This window comes from Microtus pennsylvanicus, chromosome 15, assembly GCF_037038515.1.
Source record: "Microtus pennsylvanicus isolate mMicPen1 chromosome 15, mMicPen1.hap1, whole genome shotgun sequence".
Classification (NCBI taxonomy): domain Eukaryota; kingdom Metazoa; phylum Chordata; class Mammalia; order Rodentia; family Cricetidae; genus Microtus; species Microtus pennsylvanicus.
The window spans coordinates 6,646,928-6,665,570 of NC_134593.1; the positions used below are offsets into that span (position 1 = coordinate 6,646,928).

The 18,643-nt window shown below is 41.5% G+C and overlaps 1 protein-coding gene across 1 annotated transcript in view; it reads right to left on the reverse strand.

Moving 5' to 3' along the window:
* LOC142836104 (uncharacterized) overlaps nucleotides 1-18,643 on the reverse strand; it is a 79,228-nt gene that overhangs the window by 24,768 nt on the left and 35,817 nt on the right. The window contains exons 5-6 of the mRNA XM_075950120.1: nucleotides 1,568-1,685; nucleotides 680-853 (exon numbers count right to left, since the gene is read on the reverse strand). Of these exons, the coding sequence (XP_075806235.1) occupies nucleotides 680-853; nucleotides 1,568-1,685 (292 nt within the window). The remainder of the gene's footprint in view (nucleotides 1-679; nucleotides 854-1,567; nucleotides 1,686-18,643) is intronic.

Here is an 18,643-nt window from a genome sequence, read left to right on the forward strand (position 1 = left end):
TAGTAACAGTTTCATCCATTGTGGGATTTTTCTGTCACATATAGTCAGTAGCAGCTAGATCCTGCAACTCTGGTCTCCCGGCCCTATACGGCCAGGTTTGGAACTGTTTACCCAATTGGCTAAACTTGACTGGGGAACGTCCTGAATTCAGTCTTAGGTCATTAATTACAATGGAGTTGCTCCTTGTCTAAGATAGAGTCCCATTTTGGCCCCTTTGTTATGTACATGTAAAATCTGAAAAAGTTAAGTGAAAATGTCTTCTCAGCATGTTTTCTTCAATGATCAAATTTCCACATTTACCTGTGTGCCTGTGACCTTCCCACTCTAGCCTCATCTCTGAGAGACAAGTCACATCAGTAACTTCTTAATTGCAACAGATTTCTGTTTTTTTCTATAGACATTTAGCTTAAAATTATTTTTTTCTATTGTTTGTGTGTATGTGAAGTATGTGTGGGCCCAAGTCCTTTACTTCTTGAATTTTACAGAAAAGCCCAAGTCTGAAACAAAATGTGCTGTGCTGAGTTCCTTTAAGTTACCTACAAAACTATGAAAAACAGATTTGGAAAAAAATGCTTTACTCTGAACAGATTCAGTGAGACTGCTTGTGTTTCAGAAAGTGGAAAGTGATCTGAGTGTTATTGCTGGAAGTACATTGTGAATGAAGTTGAATGATTCTTACCTCTGTTTTGGCTTTAATGTCTACATTATACTCCAGCAGCTTGCTGACAACTCTTATGTTCCCTCTGCAAATGGCGTGGTGGAGGGCAGCATAGCCACTGTCATCTACAATGTTGGGATTAGCACCGTGCATGAGCAGAATAGAGATGCATTCTAAATTGTCCCATTGGGTGGCCTGTGGGTATGGGATAAAGAAAGAGACACTGAAATCAAGAACTTTAATAAGCATTCCAACAATTCCATTGACTAGTTACCCTTGGATCAGACCAATTGTTTAGGTCATGCATATTATCCCTCTCAAGTACCCAGACTTTCCTAAATTCATAACCTCCCCACCAAAGTTTTCCAAGTGATAGAGTTTCAGAGGTGTGCCACCACACCTAGGAATTAAAGGATTTCACTAGCACTGTTTGGCCATTGTTGTAGTGGGGGAGGCAGCTTGTTCATTTGCTTGTTTTGATAACTTGACACAGGTTGAAGACACCTGGAAAGAAGGAACCTCACTTGAAGAATTGGCTCCACCAGACTGGACTCTGGGAAGCGTGTATAGTATTTTCTTGATTGAGGTTGATCTGGGAGGGCACAGCTTCTTAGGGGTGGTGGCATGACTGGGAAGGTTATCCTGAGTAGTATAAGATATCTGAGCAAGCCTTGGAAAAAGCCACGGGAAAGCATCATTCCCCCATGACCTCTGCTTCATTTCCTGCCTCAGGTCCTGATTGAACTCCTGACCTGCTTTCCCTTCATGGCTGACTGTGATGTGGAATTGTAAGCCAATAAACCTTTCCTTTCCTGAGATGGTTTGGGCCAGTGTTTCATCACAGCAACAAAAACCAAACAAGGATAATTTCTAATCCATTTTATACCAAAAGTGTTTCACGATAGCTACCTTAATTAGGGGCGTGCAGCCTTCATCATCCTTCATATTAATATCGGTACAGTCGTTGGATGACAGCAATGTTACTACATTAGGATGATTATGGGCAGAGGCGTAGTGAAGTGGACTCCTACAAATTGAGAGGACATTTTAGGAAATTTCAGATTATTATGTAAAAGCACACTCAAGTAGACACCAATGTGCATTTCCTTCTGATGTAAGAGAAGAAACTAAAATTTTCTTATTTACTTATTTCTCTACTCAGGTGTTCATTTTCTGTGCTAGGTATACAGTGCATGGCTGTCCCATTCAAGGCGAGTGCTCTATCACAAGCTTCACCCTTCCTCAGAGCAGCCTCTCTGCATAACAGGAGAATGCCCAGTAGATTGAACTCAAATTGGATTTGAATCCTACTCTAATCATTGAGTGTTACTAGTTACAACATAGACCTCCTATGAGCTCCACAAATCAATCTCTCCATCTGTAGAATGGGGATTCAACACTGCAGCTCTCTTACACAGTGCTGCTGTGACGCTTCAACTCACATCTTCAAGAGCACGTACAAATGCTTCCAGCACCTGACAGCTCAGTGTTGCTGGATACGATTACAATTTGTTCCTAATGGTAACAAACACAATATTTCAATGAAGAGAAATAGCAGAATTATACCTACTGCAGATGTGAAAGTTTTTACTCAAGTATCTTTACAATATTTTAAAACTATATTCCCTAAGCTGGCCTTGAACTTGGTAATCTCCCAGTAGGTAGGAATGCAGGCAGTTCCACCGCACCCACCTTACTCTTTATTTCACACTTTAGCATCGCTGATGTCTGCCACTTATAATTCATATTTTATGAATATAATAGGCAATGTTTTTTACTTTGCTACCATACAAAATAAAAGGTCACCATGCAGTCCATTGTGCCTGACATCCAATGAAATATGACACAATCCACAGGCCCATGACACTTCTAAAGGTCACATGTATCGATGTAAATTTCTGCTCTTAAGACTATGAAATGTAAACATATTTAGAATAGCAATAACAAACAAAAATCTAAATTTTCATTCATCAATACTTTAATTTTTTCGTTTCTCAATGCCCAGAATGAATGTTTCTATATTTGCTGCCAATAGGGACACAGCATAGTCCTCAGTCAATAGACAGAATGTCCATGTTAATATAGACACCAGGTGGTAGCAAATGGCTTTGCCTTATACCTCCATGAATTAGCACCAAAACTGAGCAAATATATCCAGAAGGAGATAACTCTTGGTATCATAGCTCCCTTGCTTTGATTTTCAAAAAGCTTAAAGACGAAAAGATACTAGGGATTCAGTTGAGCATCATTCCTTGTTTTCACTCTTTAAATTTATAGAACGTCAGGAAAACTGACTGGACAGAGAAATGTAATATTTTAAGAATGAGAAGGTCTTGAAAGCTAGTAGATTTGTATGCTGTACAATAGATATCTAAGTTACGTGCAGGGAATAAGTGGATTGGCATAACGGATAAATACAGCTGGAAAATTCAGTGTTTTTAAAGAATACACTTATTAAGCAAAAATACTTTGAAACAATAATTTACTGTCCTATTATTTGTATGATGCTCTAATTTGGAAGACTGAATAACTATAGACTAAATAACCTCACAACTACAGACATGATCAAGAAGCACGTGAGCTATGGAGAATCTACTGTTGAGGGTCATTGTTTCCTGCCTATCATCTAGTGAGAAACAGGAAACAAGGACTAGGAAAGAGGGCTGCAGTGATTGTTACAACTCAGTTGGGAAATCACTCACCCTGCAAGCCTGAGACCCCAACTTCAGAACCCCCAGCACCTTGAGAAACTGGTGCTGGAGATGTGGATACAAGGAGGATCCCCAAATCTATCTTGCCAGCAAGTCTAGGTCAATCAGTATACTCCAAGACAATCAGTCAAACACAGCGGGGATTTGGGTGAGAGAATCTGTCTAAAAAGCTGAGGTGGAGGAACCACAGGGTTGTTCATGAGGTGAGGTCACCTACTGGCAGAGCCAATGGCCTATGTTCAACCCCAGAATCCACAATGTGGCAGAACACAGCAATCGCTAGTTCTCTTCTGACCTTCACACACTTACTTGGCATGTGTGAGGCACAGGTGCAAACACACATATGATATTTTAATGAGATGAAAAGAAATTTTCAAAGAGAATGCCAACCGTTAGCCTTCATGTATGTACCAAAACACACACATGTATATAAGGGGCCGGGGACAGAGTTATAGTTCAAGTTGAAAATTTCCTTATGAAATCCCTCAGCAAGCATGAAACAGACATAAGATTTCTTGGTAATTCTTTGGGTTTTTTTTTTTGGCTTTGAGTTGGCTTTTTATGTGAAAATTTATCTTATGATACAATTTTCTGTGTTGCATATAATATAGCATTAAAAACATATACATTAAAGGGTTGGAGAGATGGCTTGGCATTTACAAGCTCTAGTTTTTCCTGCAGAGGGCCTGGGTTTGATTCCTAGCACCCACACAGCAGATCACAACTGTCCATGACTCCAGTTCCAGGAGATCCAACACCCTCTTCCTATGCTTGTGTGGTATACTGAAAATACATGCAGCCAAAACACTCAAACCTAAAAAATTTTAAGTGTACACATAAAAAGATGTATGTGGTTTTCTTAGCTAACTTCCTGTAAAGCCCTCAATAAAGTACTCTAAAAGAGACAATGTAAAGGGATTTGTAAACTAACTGAAGTTCTTTGTTTTGCTTCTCTTAAAGAAAGTCTCAGAGATGCCCTTCCAAGGTGTGCAGGTTTCAGGTGCCTAGGAGCTTAAAGCAGGTACAAACCCAGAGGTCTCCATGAAAGAAGAGCCTTAAGCATGACATCTGCCCTCCCACAGGCTGCAGATCTGGAAGGTATGTTTCTCCCTGGTAAACCCTGACTGTCCCCAACAATTTCTGCCCCTCCTGCCCCTTGCCCCTCCTCAGGCCCCATTACCTGCCCCTCCGGTCGCACTCGTTAACATGATGTTCACTGGCATTGATCAATCTCTCCACTAAAGCGACATTGCCCACACAGGCTGCCCTTTGGAACCGTCCCACAGGATCGTACCCAATAAGGTACAAGGGAAATCGCCGCTTTTTTCGACACAAGCACCCGCAACTCCGGCATGCAGACCACAGGCGGGTATACCAGCGAGTCCGCTGAGGGGCCCGAATGGTAAGGGTATCATAATTGAAGTCCTCCTGCATGTTGAGGCTCAAGGCTCCACAGGCCGTCCCAGCCCTCCTGGCCCTGCTGGCCTTCCTGACAACCCCGTATCCCCCTCCTGCCCTCCCAGCCCTCCTGGCCCTCCCAGCCCTCCAGGTCCTACTGCCCCTCCCTGCTTTCCCCTTTATCCACCCGCACCCTCCCAAATCCAACAAGTAAACGTTCAAAATCTAGTTAAGATTCCCACTGAACCAAATAAGCGTCCTGCTTGGGCAGATCCTTGGTTCAGTGTGAGCTGAATTCTGCTTCCTCCTTAGCAACACAGTTACAGGGGCATAGTGATGCGCTATGAGCTCACAATGTTACTCAGCAGCTGTGCACCATGTGTGTGTTCTGTGCATGCCCGTGTCAGACTCAAGCGACAAAAGCATACAGTGCTCAGTACATGTAGACAAATATTGTATGTTTTCTCTTTTAAGGGTGTTAAGGTTCTGATGATATGGGAACTTCAATCTGAATACCCACAGAGGTATGGAACCTAGTAAGGGACCAGGAGAAAGAGAGTATCTCTCAAGGAAAGGAAAAAGTCTATAGTGTTATGTAGCTATTAAGGGAAACTAGAATTGGATGTTTTAATGAAAGGGGGATGGGCAGAAAGGTAAAGGAAGGAAAATGGAGAGAGACAACCAATACTAAAGGCACTTAGAAAAACTATATGGACACTGACTATCCTAGAATCTTCCTTTACATATGTGAAAGGAACCCACAGGGAGACAAAAAACAACAGGGGAGTGAAGACTTCAACTAGATATCTTGTGCCACCAAATTAAACCTCCAGTGCCAGGAACAGGTTACAGCCTGTTGAGTCATTCACCAAAGGGACCCATGGAAACCACCAAACAGCACAGGCTATTGCCAAGGCTCTTGGTTGCTCACACAAGCTGATGTTAAGGTCTTGTTTCTAGAGGTAACACTTCTGTCAATGAATATGGAGAAGTTGAGCTGGTGTCTAACTACATTATTCACCTACTAACCACAGTTCACTGTACTGGAAGGTACTCTACATGCCCCTGGAGGAGAAAAGTAGTCCTCAATACCTCTCAGCACAAACCCTTCAACCTACAACCACACACAAATGGAAGGAAGCTCACAGATATTTATATCTAGGGGATCCAACACCCTCTTGTCTCTTTGCAGGCACTAGACATACATAGATGCAGACAAAACATACATGGACATGAAATAAATGTGATCTGTAGATATTGAGAAGTAATACATTTATGTAGGAAGCTCACTCTTTTAAAATATATAAGCCAGTAGGTATTTTTACTATGTTCTTAAAATTATGCAACCATCATTTTTTTACTTTTAAAATAATTTTGTCATTTGAGAAAAACCACTTTATTCATTAGCAGTTACTCTTCATTTCTCCAGACCCCCACCACCTATTAGTTACCACTCTAACTTTCTGTTTCAAGTGTCTCATTCTGGGTATTAAAGAGAAATCAAATCATCTAATAAGGAAGTGTCCCACTCTTCAGTCCTTTGGCTACATTCAACTGAACTTAATGTTTGTGATATTTATTCATGTTATAGGATGTATATTTCTCTACCCCTTTCCATGACTAGAAACTAGACCACTGTATTAACACACCACCCTTTGTTTACCTACTCATCAAGCAGTAGGTAATTGGGGTATCTCCCTTTTTTCTTATATAAATGCTCAGGTGCTGGTGGCTGCATCATTTTAATCTACATTCCAGCAGTAATGTAGCATGTTCCTGTTCTCTGGTATGTTTACACTCTCACATGTGTCCCAGCACCTGTGCATGCTAGACAAGTGCTTTCCCTGTGACTTATATCCTCAGCATGCAACATGTACTTTTCAATTCTTAGACCATATTTTGCTGTCCAGCTTCAAACTCATATGTGATACACACACACACACACACACACACACACACACACACACACACACACACACACTCCTCTACCAAGTGCTGGAATTGTAGAACTGTGCCATCAGGATTGACTTATCTTTTGTATTTTCAGTATCTTAATGATATCAAGTATCATCTCATTGAAATTTGATTTGCAACACTTGATGGCTGATGGTGTTGAACATCTTCCAGTGTGCCAGTGGGACATTTGGAAATCTTTCCAGTCCCATGGCATGTGGGTGAGGTTCAAACCACGCTGGTAAGGGACAGACAAATATGCCATGTAGATGGAGTTTGAGTGCGAAGTTTTATTAAAAGGGGAGGTGTAGTGGGGAGGAAGGGATGGGAGGAAGGGACAGAGAGAAAGAGAAACAGAGAGAGAGGGAGGAGGGAGAAGGAAAAGAGGCTGAGACCTGCTTTCCTCAGTGGGAAAAAAAGAGAAGAAGAGAAAGAGGGAAGGGAGGGAGGGAGGGAGGGAGGGAGGGAGGGAGGGAGAGCACTAGAGAGACTGAGAGTGAACTGAGAGTCTCTTAAAGGGACAGGATACCATTTGCTATATCCAGGCAGATGGTGTGAGGTGCTGTGTGAGGGTGTGCCTGAATACTAACAAAATTTCTCTTCAGATCCATTTATTTCCCTCTGTGTCACTGGGCTGCCAGTTATAAGAAATCTTAAATTCTTAAGAAAATTCCCTATAGGCCTATATATGGTTATATACAACACATGAGAATAAATCAAAGAGCAGGGGATATATAATGATTTCTTCTGGATCCATGTATGAGGCAAGCTCACACTACCCCCAAGCTCATGCACAGCCCTATGTTTTCCTTACTAGCTAGCATTTTACAAGCATTTGCTTATTTAGGGAGGGAGAGAAATATAAAAAAACACTTCTGTTTTTATTTTTTAAGGGAAAGAAAACATGGGAAAAGGGCCATTGAAATGGCTCTGCACCTAAGGCCATATTCCATACAAGTCTGATAACTTGAATTCCATTTCTGGAATCCATGATAGGAGAATTAAACCAACTCCCAGATGGTGTCTCTGACCTCTACATATCCTTCTTGTCTTTCACAAAGGCAAACACACACACACACATACACACACACACACACACACACAGAGAGAGAGAGAGAGAGAGAGAGAGAGAGAGAGAGAGAGAGAGAGAGAGAGAGAGAGAGAGAGGCCAAAGAGCACCACTTCTTATTGGCCTGTTCCCTATGGCTTTCTCAGCCTGTTTCCTTATGGGAATGAGGACCATCTGTACAGATTGCTGCTACCCACAGTATGCTGGACCTTCCTACATCAATCATTAATCAGGAAAATGACTCCAATGACTTGCCTACAGGAAAATGTGATGGAGAATTTCCCTCCCTTGTCCCACATTATGTCTAGGTTTCTGTCAAACTGGCAAAAATTAACCACCACAGCAGCACCGAAGGCTCTGGTGTTACTGTAGAAGAGGGAACAAGAAAGGGTATAAAAGTCAGAGTTGGGGGAGAATTGCTGGAAACTGGGTCTTCAGGAGAGGACACAATGACTGCACTCAGGAATTCCATGCAGCCATGTTTTCCTGAAGCAGAGCTATATAATACTGGGGCTTCACCACTCCATCATTCATTGAGAAAGGCTCATAAGGTCCCATCCCTCTATGAGGAACTATGAGAAGTTAATGGAGGGTAGGTGAGGGATCAGCATAAAATTTTTACAGAGGAGAAACATGTATGTAAACCATTAATATACTGCTTTTTCTCTCTACCAAAATATTTAGTGATATGAATAATATTTAAGGGGGTAACACTTGGGTCGAAGGACTGGTTGCCACGTTAAAAATCCACCAAAAAGCTACTGATGCCATAAAGAGTTTTAAATGAATGATTTCTAATTAGTGCATTTTAATAGAAAACTCTTAAATATGCAAACACTTCAGTAAATTTTTGTCATCATTCAGAAAATGCTTTTCTTTAAAATTTTCATGTTTTTAATTCTTCCTGACATAGATTGTGAATGTCAGCATACTGATCCTGAAGGAGGAGCTTACAAGGAACAAGGATGTATTTGAGCAGAACCTAGACAGAAAAGCAAGAGTAATATGCTCAATCTCAAAGGCATAGAAATAGGTTAGCATAAGCCAGTAAGGCATATTAAGAGAACCACTCATAGCTGAGAATAAAATTATGTAAGTACCCCTACATTACAAAATGAGAAGAATGCAATATGCTTATGTTTACACCCAGACTTTGTTATCATCTAGCTAAATGCTGGATAGATTTCCTTTGTTATCTAGTCAACAACCATGTACTAAAACAAGCAGTAGACTCATGACAAGATCCACTATTCAGCAACCATACGATATAACTCTCCCAAATCAGATGGTCAGCATGTCCATACTGGTCATATTCTATGCACGTTTAGTACAGGGAACTACTGGAGCACACAGAAGGCTTATGTGTCAGACTTGGGCTAGCACTATAGGCTCTAAGTTGGAGAACAGTGAAGACAAAGTAAGCCAGAAAGACAGGCAGTACCTGCAAACAGCCAGGGGTGAAAAAGCACATATCTGGTGGGAAGCTACAGAGAAAGGAGTGGATGGGGCAGTTGGTGAGAGGTGAGGATGAATAACTGGACAACTTAATTGATAAGGATGGGTCACTTTATTCATAGGCCACAGTGTCTGATTTAGGACTGGATACAGAACCCCAGACATGCTGACCATGGGTAGGAGAACTAAGTTTCTCTCTCTCTCTCTCTCTCTCTCTCTCTCTCTCTCTCTCTCTCTCTCTCTCCTCCCTCCCTCCCTTCTTCCCTCCCTCCCTCCCTCACCCTCCCTCCCTCCGTTTCTCTCTCTCTCTCTCTCTCTCTCTCTCTCTCTCTCTCTGTTACACACACACACACACACACACACACACACACACACACAGACATATGCACACATAGTTTGATAAACACATATACACATGCACCCACAGATATCTTGGCCCTGTCCTTCCTCACACCCTGGGTAAGTGGGGTGAGATGATGGAAGGAGATCTGCCTGTTGGTGGAGGCTGATTGTTTATTTCCTTGCCACCCAGACCCAAAATAATCACACAGAAACTGCATTATTTGCAATACTGTTTGGCCGATAGCTTAAGTGTATTTCTAACTTACACGTTAAATTAACCCAATTCTATTATTTGATATTTAACCACGAGGCTCATAGTTTACCAGTAAAGTTCTGGGCATTTTCTCCTCTGGTAGCTACATGGCTTCTTCTTGACTCTGCCTATTTTCTCTTTATATCTCAGTTTGGAGTTGTCACTTGGCATTACTCTCTTAGGTAAAGTTGTTAATCAGCTTCCTTTTTAATCAATGACAATAAAACATATTCACAGCATACAGAGCAGAATCCCACACCATCTGTTTCTTATGGTGAATAGAGTTTTAGAGTAAGGAGCTATAGCTGGGTTTTGTTATCTTCGTCCAAAAAAAGTACAAGAAATCTACTTCCACCTTACCCCTCAATATTAGTAATTCTTTGTATATTTGGTGTGTTTTTGAGACAGATTCTCTCTATCAAGCTGGGTCTAAACTTCTACTTGAGATTCTCTTGCCTTAATCTCCCAAATGCAAACATTACAGGTGATGGAGGACGGTCATTGGTTAAATAAAAAGAAACTGCTTGGCCCTCATTGGTTAGAAGATAGGTGGGAGGAGTAAACAGAACAGAACGCTGGGAGGAAGAGGAAGTGAGCTCAGACTCCACAGCTCTCCTCTCAGGAGCAGATGCCTCAGAGAGACGCCATGCTCCCCGCTCCAGGGAAGATGCAAGCGATGAAGCTCCGACCCAGGATGGACTTAGGCTAGAATCTTCCCAGTAAGCGCACCTAGCTGTGCTACATAGAATATTAGAAATGGGCTAGTCCAGGTGTGAGAGATAGCCGAGAAGAGGCTAGATAGAAATGGGCCAAGCAGTGATTAAAAGAATAGTGTCCCTGTAATTATTTCGGGGCATAAGCTAGCCAAGCAGGCGGCCGGGGTGCTGGGAACGCAGCCCCGCCACCCTTATTACTACATTAGAGGCACCCCATAATAGCTAAATTAATTTGAGTGAGGAGGTGTACTATTTAAAATTTATTCTCCACTGAGTCTAGGCCTGCTTAGGGGTGAATAACACAACAGTTGGATTGTCTTTGTTTCTCAGGTTTTTTTTCAATGAAGAAACAGTCTCAGAGACATTAACGTCTTGTCACAAGTCATGTCCTTGAATTTGGCAGGGTGGTGATTGTACATACCTTACCCCCAGAACTAGGGAGGCAGAGGCAGGCAGAGCTCTGATCTATGAGCAACCTGATCTATGAGCAAGTTCTAAGATAGCCATGGACACATGGAGAAATCCTGATTAAAAACACAACTGAACAAACAAAAGTAACTTGAACTTGAACTGTCAGACTCCAAAGTTTCTACCCTTGAGGCTTTTCTCTAAACCTCACGAGATTGTTTCCACCCATCCGATGCTCAATCCTCACTAGTAGCAGCTTTTCCCTCCTACTTAGAATCATCCCTTTAGCTAGCCTCATTCCGGTTCCCACAAAGTAAACAAAGTGTAAGAATGAGGCCAGTTTGAATGTAAACCCAATGATCCTGTACATCCTAGCCTGACAGAGATGCTCTGGGGGCCAGGTGCAGAGCAGGGACTTATCCAGCTCTTCCCTCACTCCCCTTGTGATCAGCTATGGAATAATTCTTTTAGGTCAGCTTGCAAACTGAGTCTCCCAGTCCCCTGCCTCTGGAAAGTTTTTCCTGGATGCCTGCAGTTCACTGCTGGGCAGAGTCTCTTCTTTACTTTAACTCTCTTCAAATACATTTCCTTTCTCCCCTACATAAATTGGCACCATCTGGGTGTGGAATGTCTGGAGAAGCACAGGCCAGTCAACTGAGCTGTCTGCTCAGGTTTTACACTCAGCATTGGATGCAGAGGCAAAAGTAAAGTCAGGTTTGCTTTGCTGATTCTAGAGCTCTCATATTAATTCCCTCATTAGGTTGTCTCTCTGTGAATGGGAATCCAGCTCAAGGCTTTAAAACAAGAGTGGGTGCTGTGGAACAGAGCCTGGTAGAGGATCGAGTAGAGTATAGAAACAAAGTGGATGAGTGATGTGGGATTCCCCTTTGTATGCTGTGAATATTTAATGTGCTATTAAAGAAACTGTCTTGAGACTGTGACAGAGTAGAATAGAGCAAGGTGGGGAAAATTAAACTGAATGCTGGGAGAACGGAGGCAGAGTCAGAAGTCACGTAGTCTTCTGGAGCCAGACATAACTTGACCCAGTAAGGCACAGCTACGTGGCAATACACAGATTACTAGAAATGGGTTAAATTAAGGTGTAAGAGTTAGCCAATAAGAAGTTAGAGCTAATGGGCCAAGAAGTGATTTAATTAATACAGTTTTGTGTGATTATTTCAGATCTGAGCAGCCAGAAACAAAAAAGCAGATTCCTTACAACAAATTGGTACTCCAATGTGGTTGACTATATCCATGTAAAACCTAGTTAAGCTTGAAAAGGAACTCTAGATACACATAAAACCCCAAAGTTTAGTCCTTGGGCAGCTGAGGAGAGGGCACCTGAAATGGCCCTATCCTATAGCCATACTGATGAATATCTTGCATATCAAGATAGAAACTTCATCTGGCGATGGATGGATGGATGGATGGATGGATGGATGGATGGATGGATGGAGATAGAGACCAAGACCCACATTGGAGCCCAGACAAAAGTTTCTGTGTGGTTATTTTGTGTGAAAGCTAGCTGAAGGGCCAGGACGAAAAGCAGACTCTCCCTCATCCCCTACAACACTTGGCGCTCCTATGTGATCAACTAATTCCACGTAAAACCCGAGGGCTTAAAAAGTAATTCCTTCTAGACAAAAAACAACAACACAGTTTAGCACAGCTTTTGCTGTTTGCTGGTGGAGTGCCACAGAGAGATTTTCCTGACTCAGCCACGCCATTTTAAAACAAATCTTCCTGGGCACTGCCGCTGATACAAACTCTGGCTATGGGACATTTGTGAGCTCAGGTGTTTGTGTGCCCACTCGGGGTAAGGAGGACAGTAGCTGAGACCATGCTCATGGCTTGGTTCTTCCTGCCTGAGCAGGCAGTGGGATCAGGTCTACTAGGCTTGGGCAGGCAGAAGAGCATGGCCAATTCCTATTGCCATACAGAGAGATGCTTCCAGGTTGTGCAGTGCTCTGCATGGCAGATTTGGTTGTAACTCAGAAAAAAAGGGTTAATGTCCTACACACTCATTCTCAGGGTTGGACTGCTGAACATGACTCCTGCCTGGCAGCCCCAGAGCTAACAGTAGTGGTGCTTCCACCATTTTAAAATTGGAGAAAGGCGGAGCCAACATCCAGAGCAGCTGAAACCAAGCTACCAAGCTGCTTGGCATTTTAAAAGCTCTTCTAGACAGTAAAAAATTACAGACAACGCAGTAAGGACAGATTCAGACATAAAAGACCTAAAAATGGGTCACAGTGTTGGATAAATGTATGTAAGCTTAAGAGAAAAAAGAAAAAAAGAGTATGAAGAGTCATAAATTTAATGCTTTAAAAAAAGGGTAAAGTCTTTAAAGAGACAGAGTATATATAGTCATAGATGAAAAGAAGTAATGAAAAACAAGCCACAAAAAACTGGAAAATTCCCAGAGAGTCTGGATTATGTATTTCATTGTGTTTTCTTTGCTGTTTTAGACTGTGAAGGAGCTAAATACAGAGAGACATTTAATTGGCTGCTAAGCTAAACCAACATGTATATCATAAAGGTATATGACTTCCAAAATTGAGTCTAAGTTACTTTGGAAAAGAGGTTCTTCTTTTGTTTTCACAGAGCATGAGAACCTGTGGATTGCCTCCAGGCAAATATGGTTTCATGGACCAAGGCCTCCTGATAGGTTGTCACGTACACCCTCAAAAACTTACTTTACTCAACTGCTGACTGAGATAAACCTAGCACACAAGATAAACCATAAAACGCCTGAATAACAGTTAGCACAAAACAGTTTGGAGAGAAAAAACTATACCCATAGTCCCAAATATCATTTTAAAAGTTCTTTTACATTTAAATGGGGATATGATATAGATATGAATAATTTGCATTTGGTATGGATCTTTGTTTTATTTATACAATTTAAGGTCAATCTTGTTATAAGAATATTTCTTTTCTTGATTGAGGTGTTGTGATTGTGTAGTTCATTTAAAACTCTAATGTATAATTAAGAAATTTAGGTTAATAGATAATCCTCTATAATAGTCAAGTTTGGGATTCCCTGTCCTTATGTGGAGAACAATCCAGACCAGTGACTGGGTGCCATTGCGGGGTTGGGAGGGCATTCCAGGAAAGGAGCACAGGGGCCCTCCAACTCCTGCTGCAGGGGCTTCTTTGTCCACATGAACCTGCCTCCCCCAAGCCTGCCCTATTGTCTGTGATGTCCTTGGCCCAGGAACAGTTCCTGCTCCTACACTGAGGCTATCCACCCAGAGTGGTGAGGGAGTGCAACACACCTTATGCTCCTGCTGCAGGGGCTTCTTTGTTTCACATAACCCTCCCCTCCCACAAAGTTCACCCTTTTGTCTGTGGGGTCCTTGGACTTCCAGGAGTCCCTGTCCCTGTGCTAAAGAGGTGAGTGGGTACCATCCTGGGGTGGGGAGGATCATCAGGAAAAAAAGCACAGGGCCCTGCCAGTTCTTGCTGCAGGGGTTTCTTTGTTCCACATGACCCTGCCTACTCCAAGCATGTCCTATTGTCTGTGAGGTCCTTGGACCAGGAACAATTCTTGCTTCTGCACTGAGAAGATCCACCCAGAGTTAGTACAGGAAGGATTGGACCAAGGCGCCAAGACTCTCCTGCCTGCATTTGAAGGAAGAGATGGGCAGGCACTAATGCAAGAATTCCTCCAACAACCTGAAAGGCAATATGACATCACCAGAGTCCATGGATCACACAACAAGAAGATTTGAATATCCTATTCCAGAAGAAGTAGAAGAAATCGACTTTTAACATAACATTATGAAAATAATAGAGGACCTTAAAAAGGATGTGAAAAGCTGCTTTAAAGAAACAGAGAAGACAAACAAAAAAGTAGAAGAAATGACAAAATCTCGCAAAGATATCCAACAAAATCAAGAAAAAGCAATCAAACAGTGGGGATGATCTATTGGGAGCTCACCAAGGCCAGCTGGACTGGGACAGAAAAAGCATGGAATAAAACCGGACTCTGAATGTCGCTGACAATGAGGGCTGACTGAAAAGCCAAGGATAAGGGCCCATATTTTGATTCTACTGCATGTACTAACTTTTTGGGAGCCTAGTCTGTTTGTATAAAAACATTCCTAGACCTGGATGGGGGGGGCTTGAACTTCCCCCAGGGCAGGGCACCCTGACTTTCCTGAGGATTGAAGAGCGAAGGGGAGGGAGACTGGGGGAAGTGGGAGGTAAATGGGAGGATGGGAGGAGTTGGATATTTTTAATAAATAAATAAATAAATAAATAAAAATAAAAAAGAAACAGAGAAGACAAACAATAACGTAGAAGAAATGAATAAATCTCTCAAAGATACCCTACAAAACCAAGAAAAAGCAATCAAACAGGTAATGCATACAGCTCAAGACTTGAAAAATGAAATGGTGGTAATGAAGAAAACACAAACTGAGGGAAGGCTCGATATGGAAAATCTGGGTAAATGAACAGCAACTACAGAGAAAAGTATAAGCAACAGAATACAAGAGATAGAAAAAAGAATCTCAGACACTGAACATACTATAAAGGAAATAAACTCAGTGATTAAAGACAATAACAAATCCAACAAATACTTAACACAAAATATCCAGGTAATATGGGACATCCTGATAAGACCAAACCTAAGAATAATAGGGGTAGAAGAAGGAGAAGAATTACAGCACAAAGGCCCAGAAAATATGTTCAAGAAAATTATAGAAGAAAACTTTTCCAACCTAAAGAAGGATATTCCTATGAAGGTACAAGAAGCATACAGAACACTGAATAGACTGGATCAAAAAATCCCATTCCCTTGCCATGTAATAACAAAAACACAAAACATACAGAATAAAGAAAGAATATTAAACGCTGCAAAGGAAAAGAGTCAAGTAACATATAAGTGGAAACCTATCAGAATTATACCTGACTTCTCCATGGAAACCATGAAAGCCAGAAGGTCTTGGATAGATAGATGTGCTACAGACATTAAGAGACCAGACTATTATAGCCAGCAAAGCTTGTATTCACCATCAATATAGAAAACAAGATATTCCAGGACAAAAACAGATTTAAACAATATGTAGCCACAAACCCAGACTTACAGAAAATATTAGAAGGAAGACCACAAACCAAGGAAGCTAACAACACCCATAACAACCCAGCATCTCACAACCCACTACCAGCACAACTCAAAGAAGGGAAACATACAGACAATACCACAAAAAAACCCAGATTTAACAACCACTGGTCATTAATATCACTTAATAACAATGGACTCAATTCACCTATAAAAGGGTACAGGTAAAGAGAATGGATACGAAAACAGGATCCAACATTCTGCTGTTTACAAGAAACACATTTCAACCTCAAAGACATACACTACCTCAGAGTAAAGGGTTGGGAAAAGTTTTTTTTTTTAATCAAATGGACCAAAGAAACAAGTGGGTGTGTCTATACTAATATCTATCAAAATTGATTTCAAACTAAAATCAATTAGAAGAGATAAAGGACACTTTATACTCATAACACAAACAATTGATCAGGAAGAAGTCTCAATCCTGAATATCTAAGCCCCTAATATAAAAGAACACACATAAGTGAAAAATGCATTACTAGAACTCAAAGCATACATCAAAACCCACACTCTAATCGTAGGAGATTTCAACAATCCTCTCTCACCAATGAACAGGTCAACCAGACACAAACTTAACAAAGAAAAAGAGAACTAACAGATGTAATGAATCAATTGGACTTAACAGACATCTATAGAACATTCCATCCAAACAGAAAAAATATACCTGCTTCTCAGCATCTCATGGAACATTCTCAAAAATTGATCACATAATTGGTAACAAAGCAAACATCCACAGATACAAAAAATTGTAGTAACCACCTTTGTACTATCGGATCAGCATGGAATAAAGTTAGAATTCAACAACAATTCTAACCCCAGAAAGCCTACAAACTCATGGAAACTGAACACTCAACTACTGAACCACCCCTGGGTCAAGTAAGAAATAAAGAAAGAAATTAAAGTCTTCCTTGAATTCAATAAAAATAAAGATATAACATATCCAAACCTATGGGACACTATGAAAGCAGTGCTAAGAGGAAAGTACATAGCACTAAGTGCCCACATTAAGAAAAGGGAGAAAGCTCACATTATACTTAACAGCACACCTGATATCTCTAGAAAAAAAGAAGCACACTCACCTAGGAGGGGGATAAGAATGAAAATAATCAAACTGAGGGCTGAAATCAACAAAATAAAACAGAGAAAACTAACCAAAGAATCAATGAAACAAAAAGCTGGTTCTTGGAGAAAATCAACAAGATTGACAAACCCCTATGAAAATTAATCAAAGAGCAGAGGGAAAACATGCAAATTAACAAGATCAGAAATGAAAAGTGAGACATAACCGCAGACACAGAGAAAATTCCGAGAATCATCAGATCTTACTACAAAAGCTTGTATGGGAAATTTGGGAATTGTAAAGGAAATGGACTTTTTTTTTAGATAAGTACCCTCTACCAAAATTAAATCAAGACCAGGTTAAGAATTTAAATAGACCTATAAGTCAAGGAATTAGAAGCTGTCATCAGAAACCTCCCTACCAAAAAAAGCCCTGGACAAGATGGTTTCAATGCAGAATTATAACATAATAGGGGTAGAGTCTTCTGTTTTAATTTCATTGGTTAAATAATAGGACATAAAATTAGGTAGGCAGGGTAGACAGAACAGAATGCTGGGAGAAAGAAGCTGAGTCAAGAGGGTTGCCATGATTCTCCCACTCCAGACAGACACAGGTTAAGATCTTTCCTGGTAAGCCATCTCGTGGGCTACACAGATTATTAGAAATGGGTTAGCTCAATATGTAAGAGCTAGCCAATAAGAGGCTGGAACTAATGGGCCAGGCAGTGTTTAAAAGAATACAGTTTCCATGTAATTATTTCGGGGCATAAGCTAGCCATGTGGGCGGCCGGGTGCCGGAGACGCAGCCCCGCCACTCCATATCACAACAGAGTGGCGCCCAGACGTGATGGATTAAATCCACTTAAAAACCTGAGAAGGCTTAAAAATAAGGGAGAGAGAGTTTAACACAGATTTTTGCTGTTTGTTGGTGGCGTGCTGTAGAGAGATTTCCTGATTCGGCAACAGCAGCAGAAAAATGCTGTGTCATTTTAAAGCACGGCTTCTTGGGGCTGGGCTGCCAGCGTGAACTCTGGCTTTAAAGCATTTCAATGGCTTTAATGGGACTGGATGTTTGTGTTCCCACTTGAGATGGGAAGGAGAGTGCTCTGAGACCCTGCTGATGGCTCAGCGCTCCTCTCCTTCACCTGGGCAGATGGCAGAATAAGGCTTAGGCAGGCGGAAGAGCATGGCGGATTCCTGCAGCTATACAGAGACGTGTTTTCAGACTGTGCAGTGCTCTGCCTGTCAGATTTGGCTGTAACTTGGATGAAAAGAATTTCTGTGCTGCACGCTCAGTCTCAGAATTAAAGTGCTGAGTGCCGCTCCTACCTGGCGGCCACAGAGCTAGCACAAAATGGTACATCCTCCATTTTGAAATTTTCCTGACTCAGCAGCAGGAAAAAACTGGCTGCTTTAAAATGCCGGCTTTCTGGGCTGTGCCGCCATTACGATCTCTGTCTGGCTCCTGCGGGAGACAGAGCTTTTGAATGGAGCAT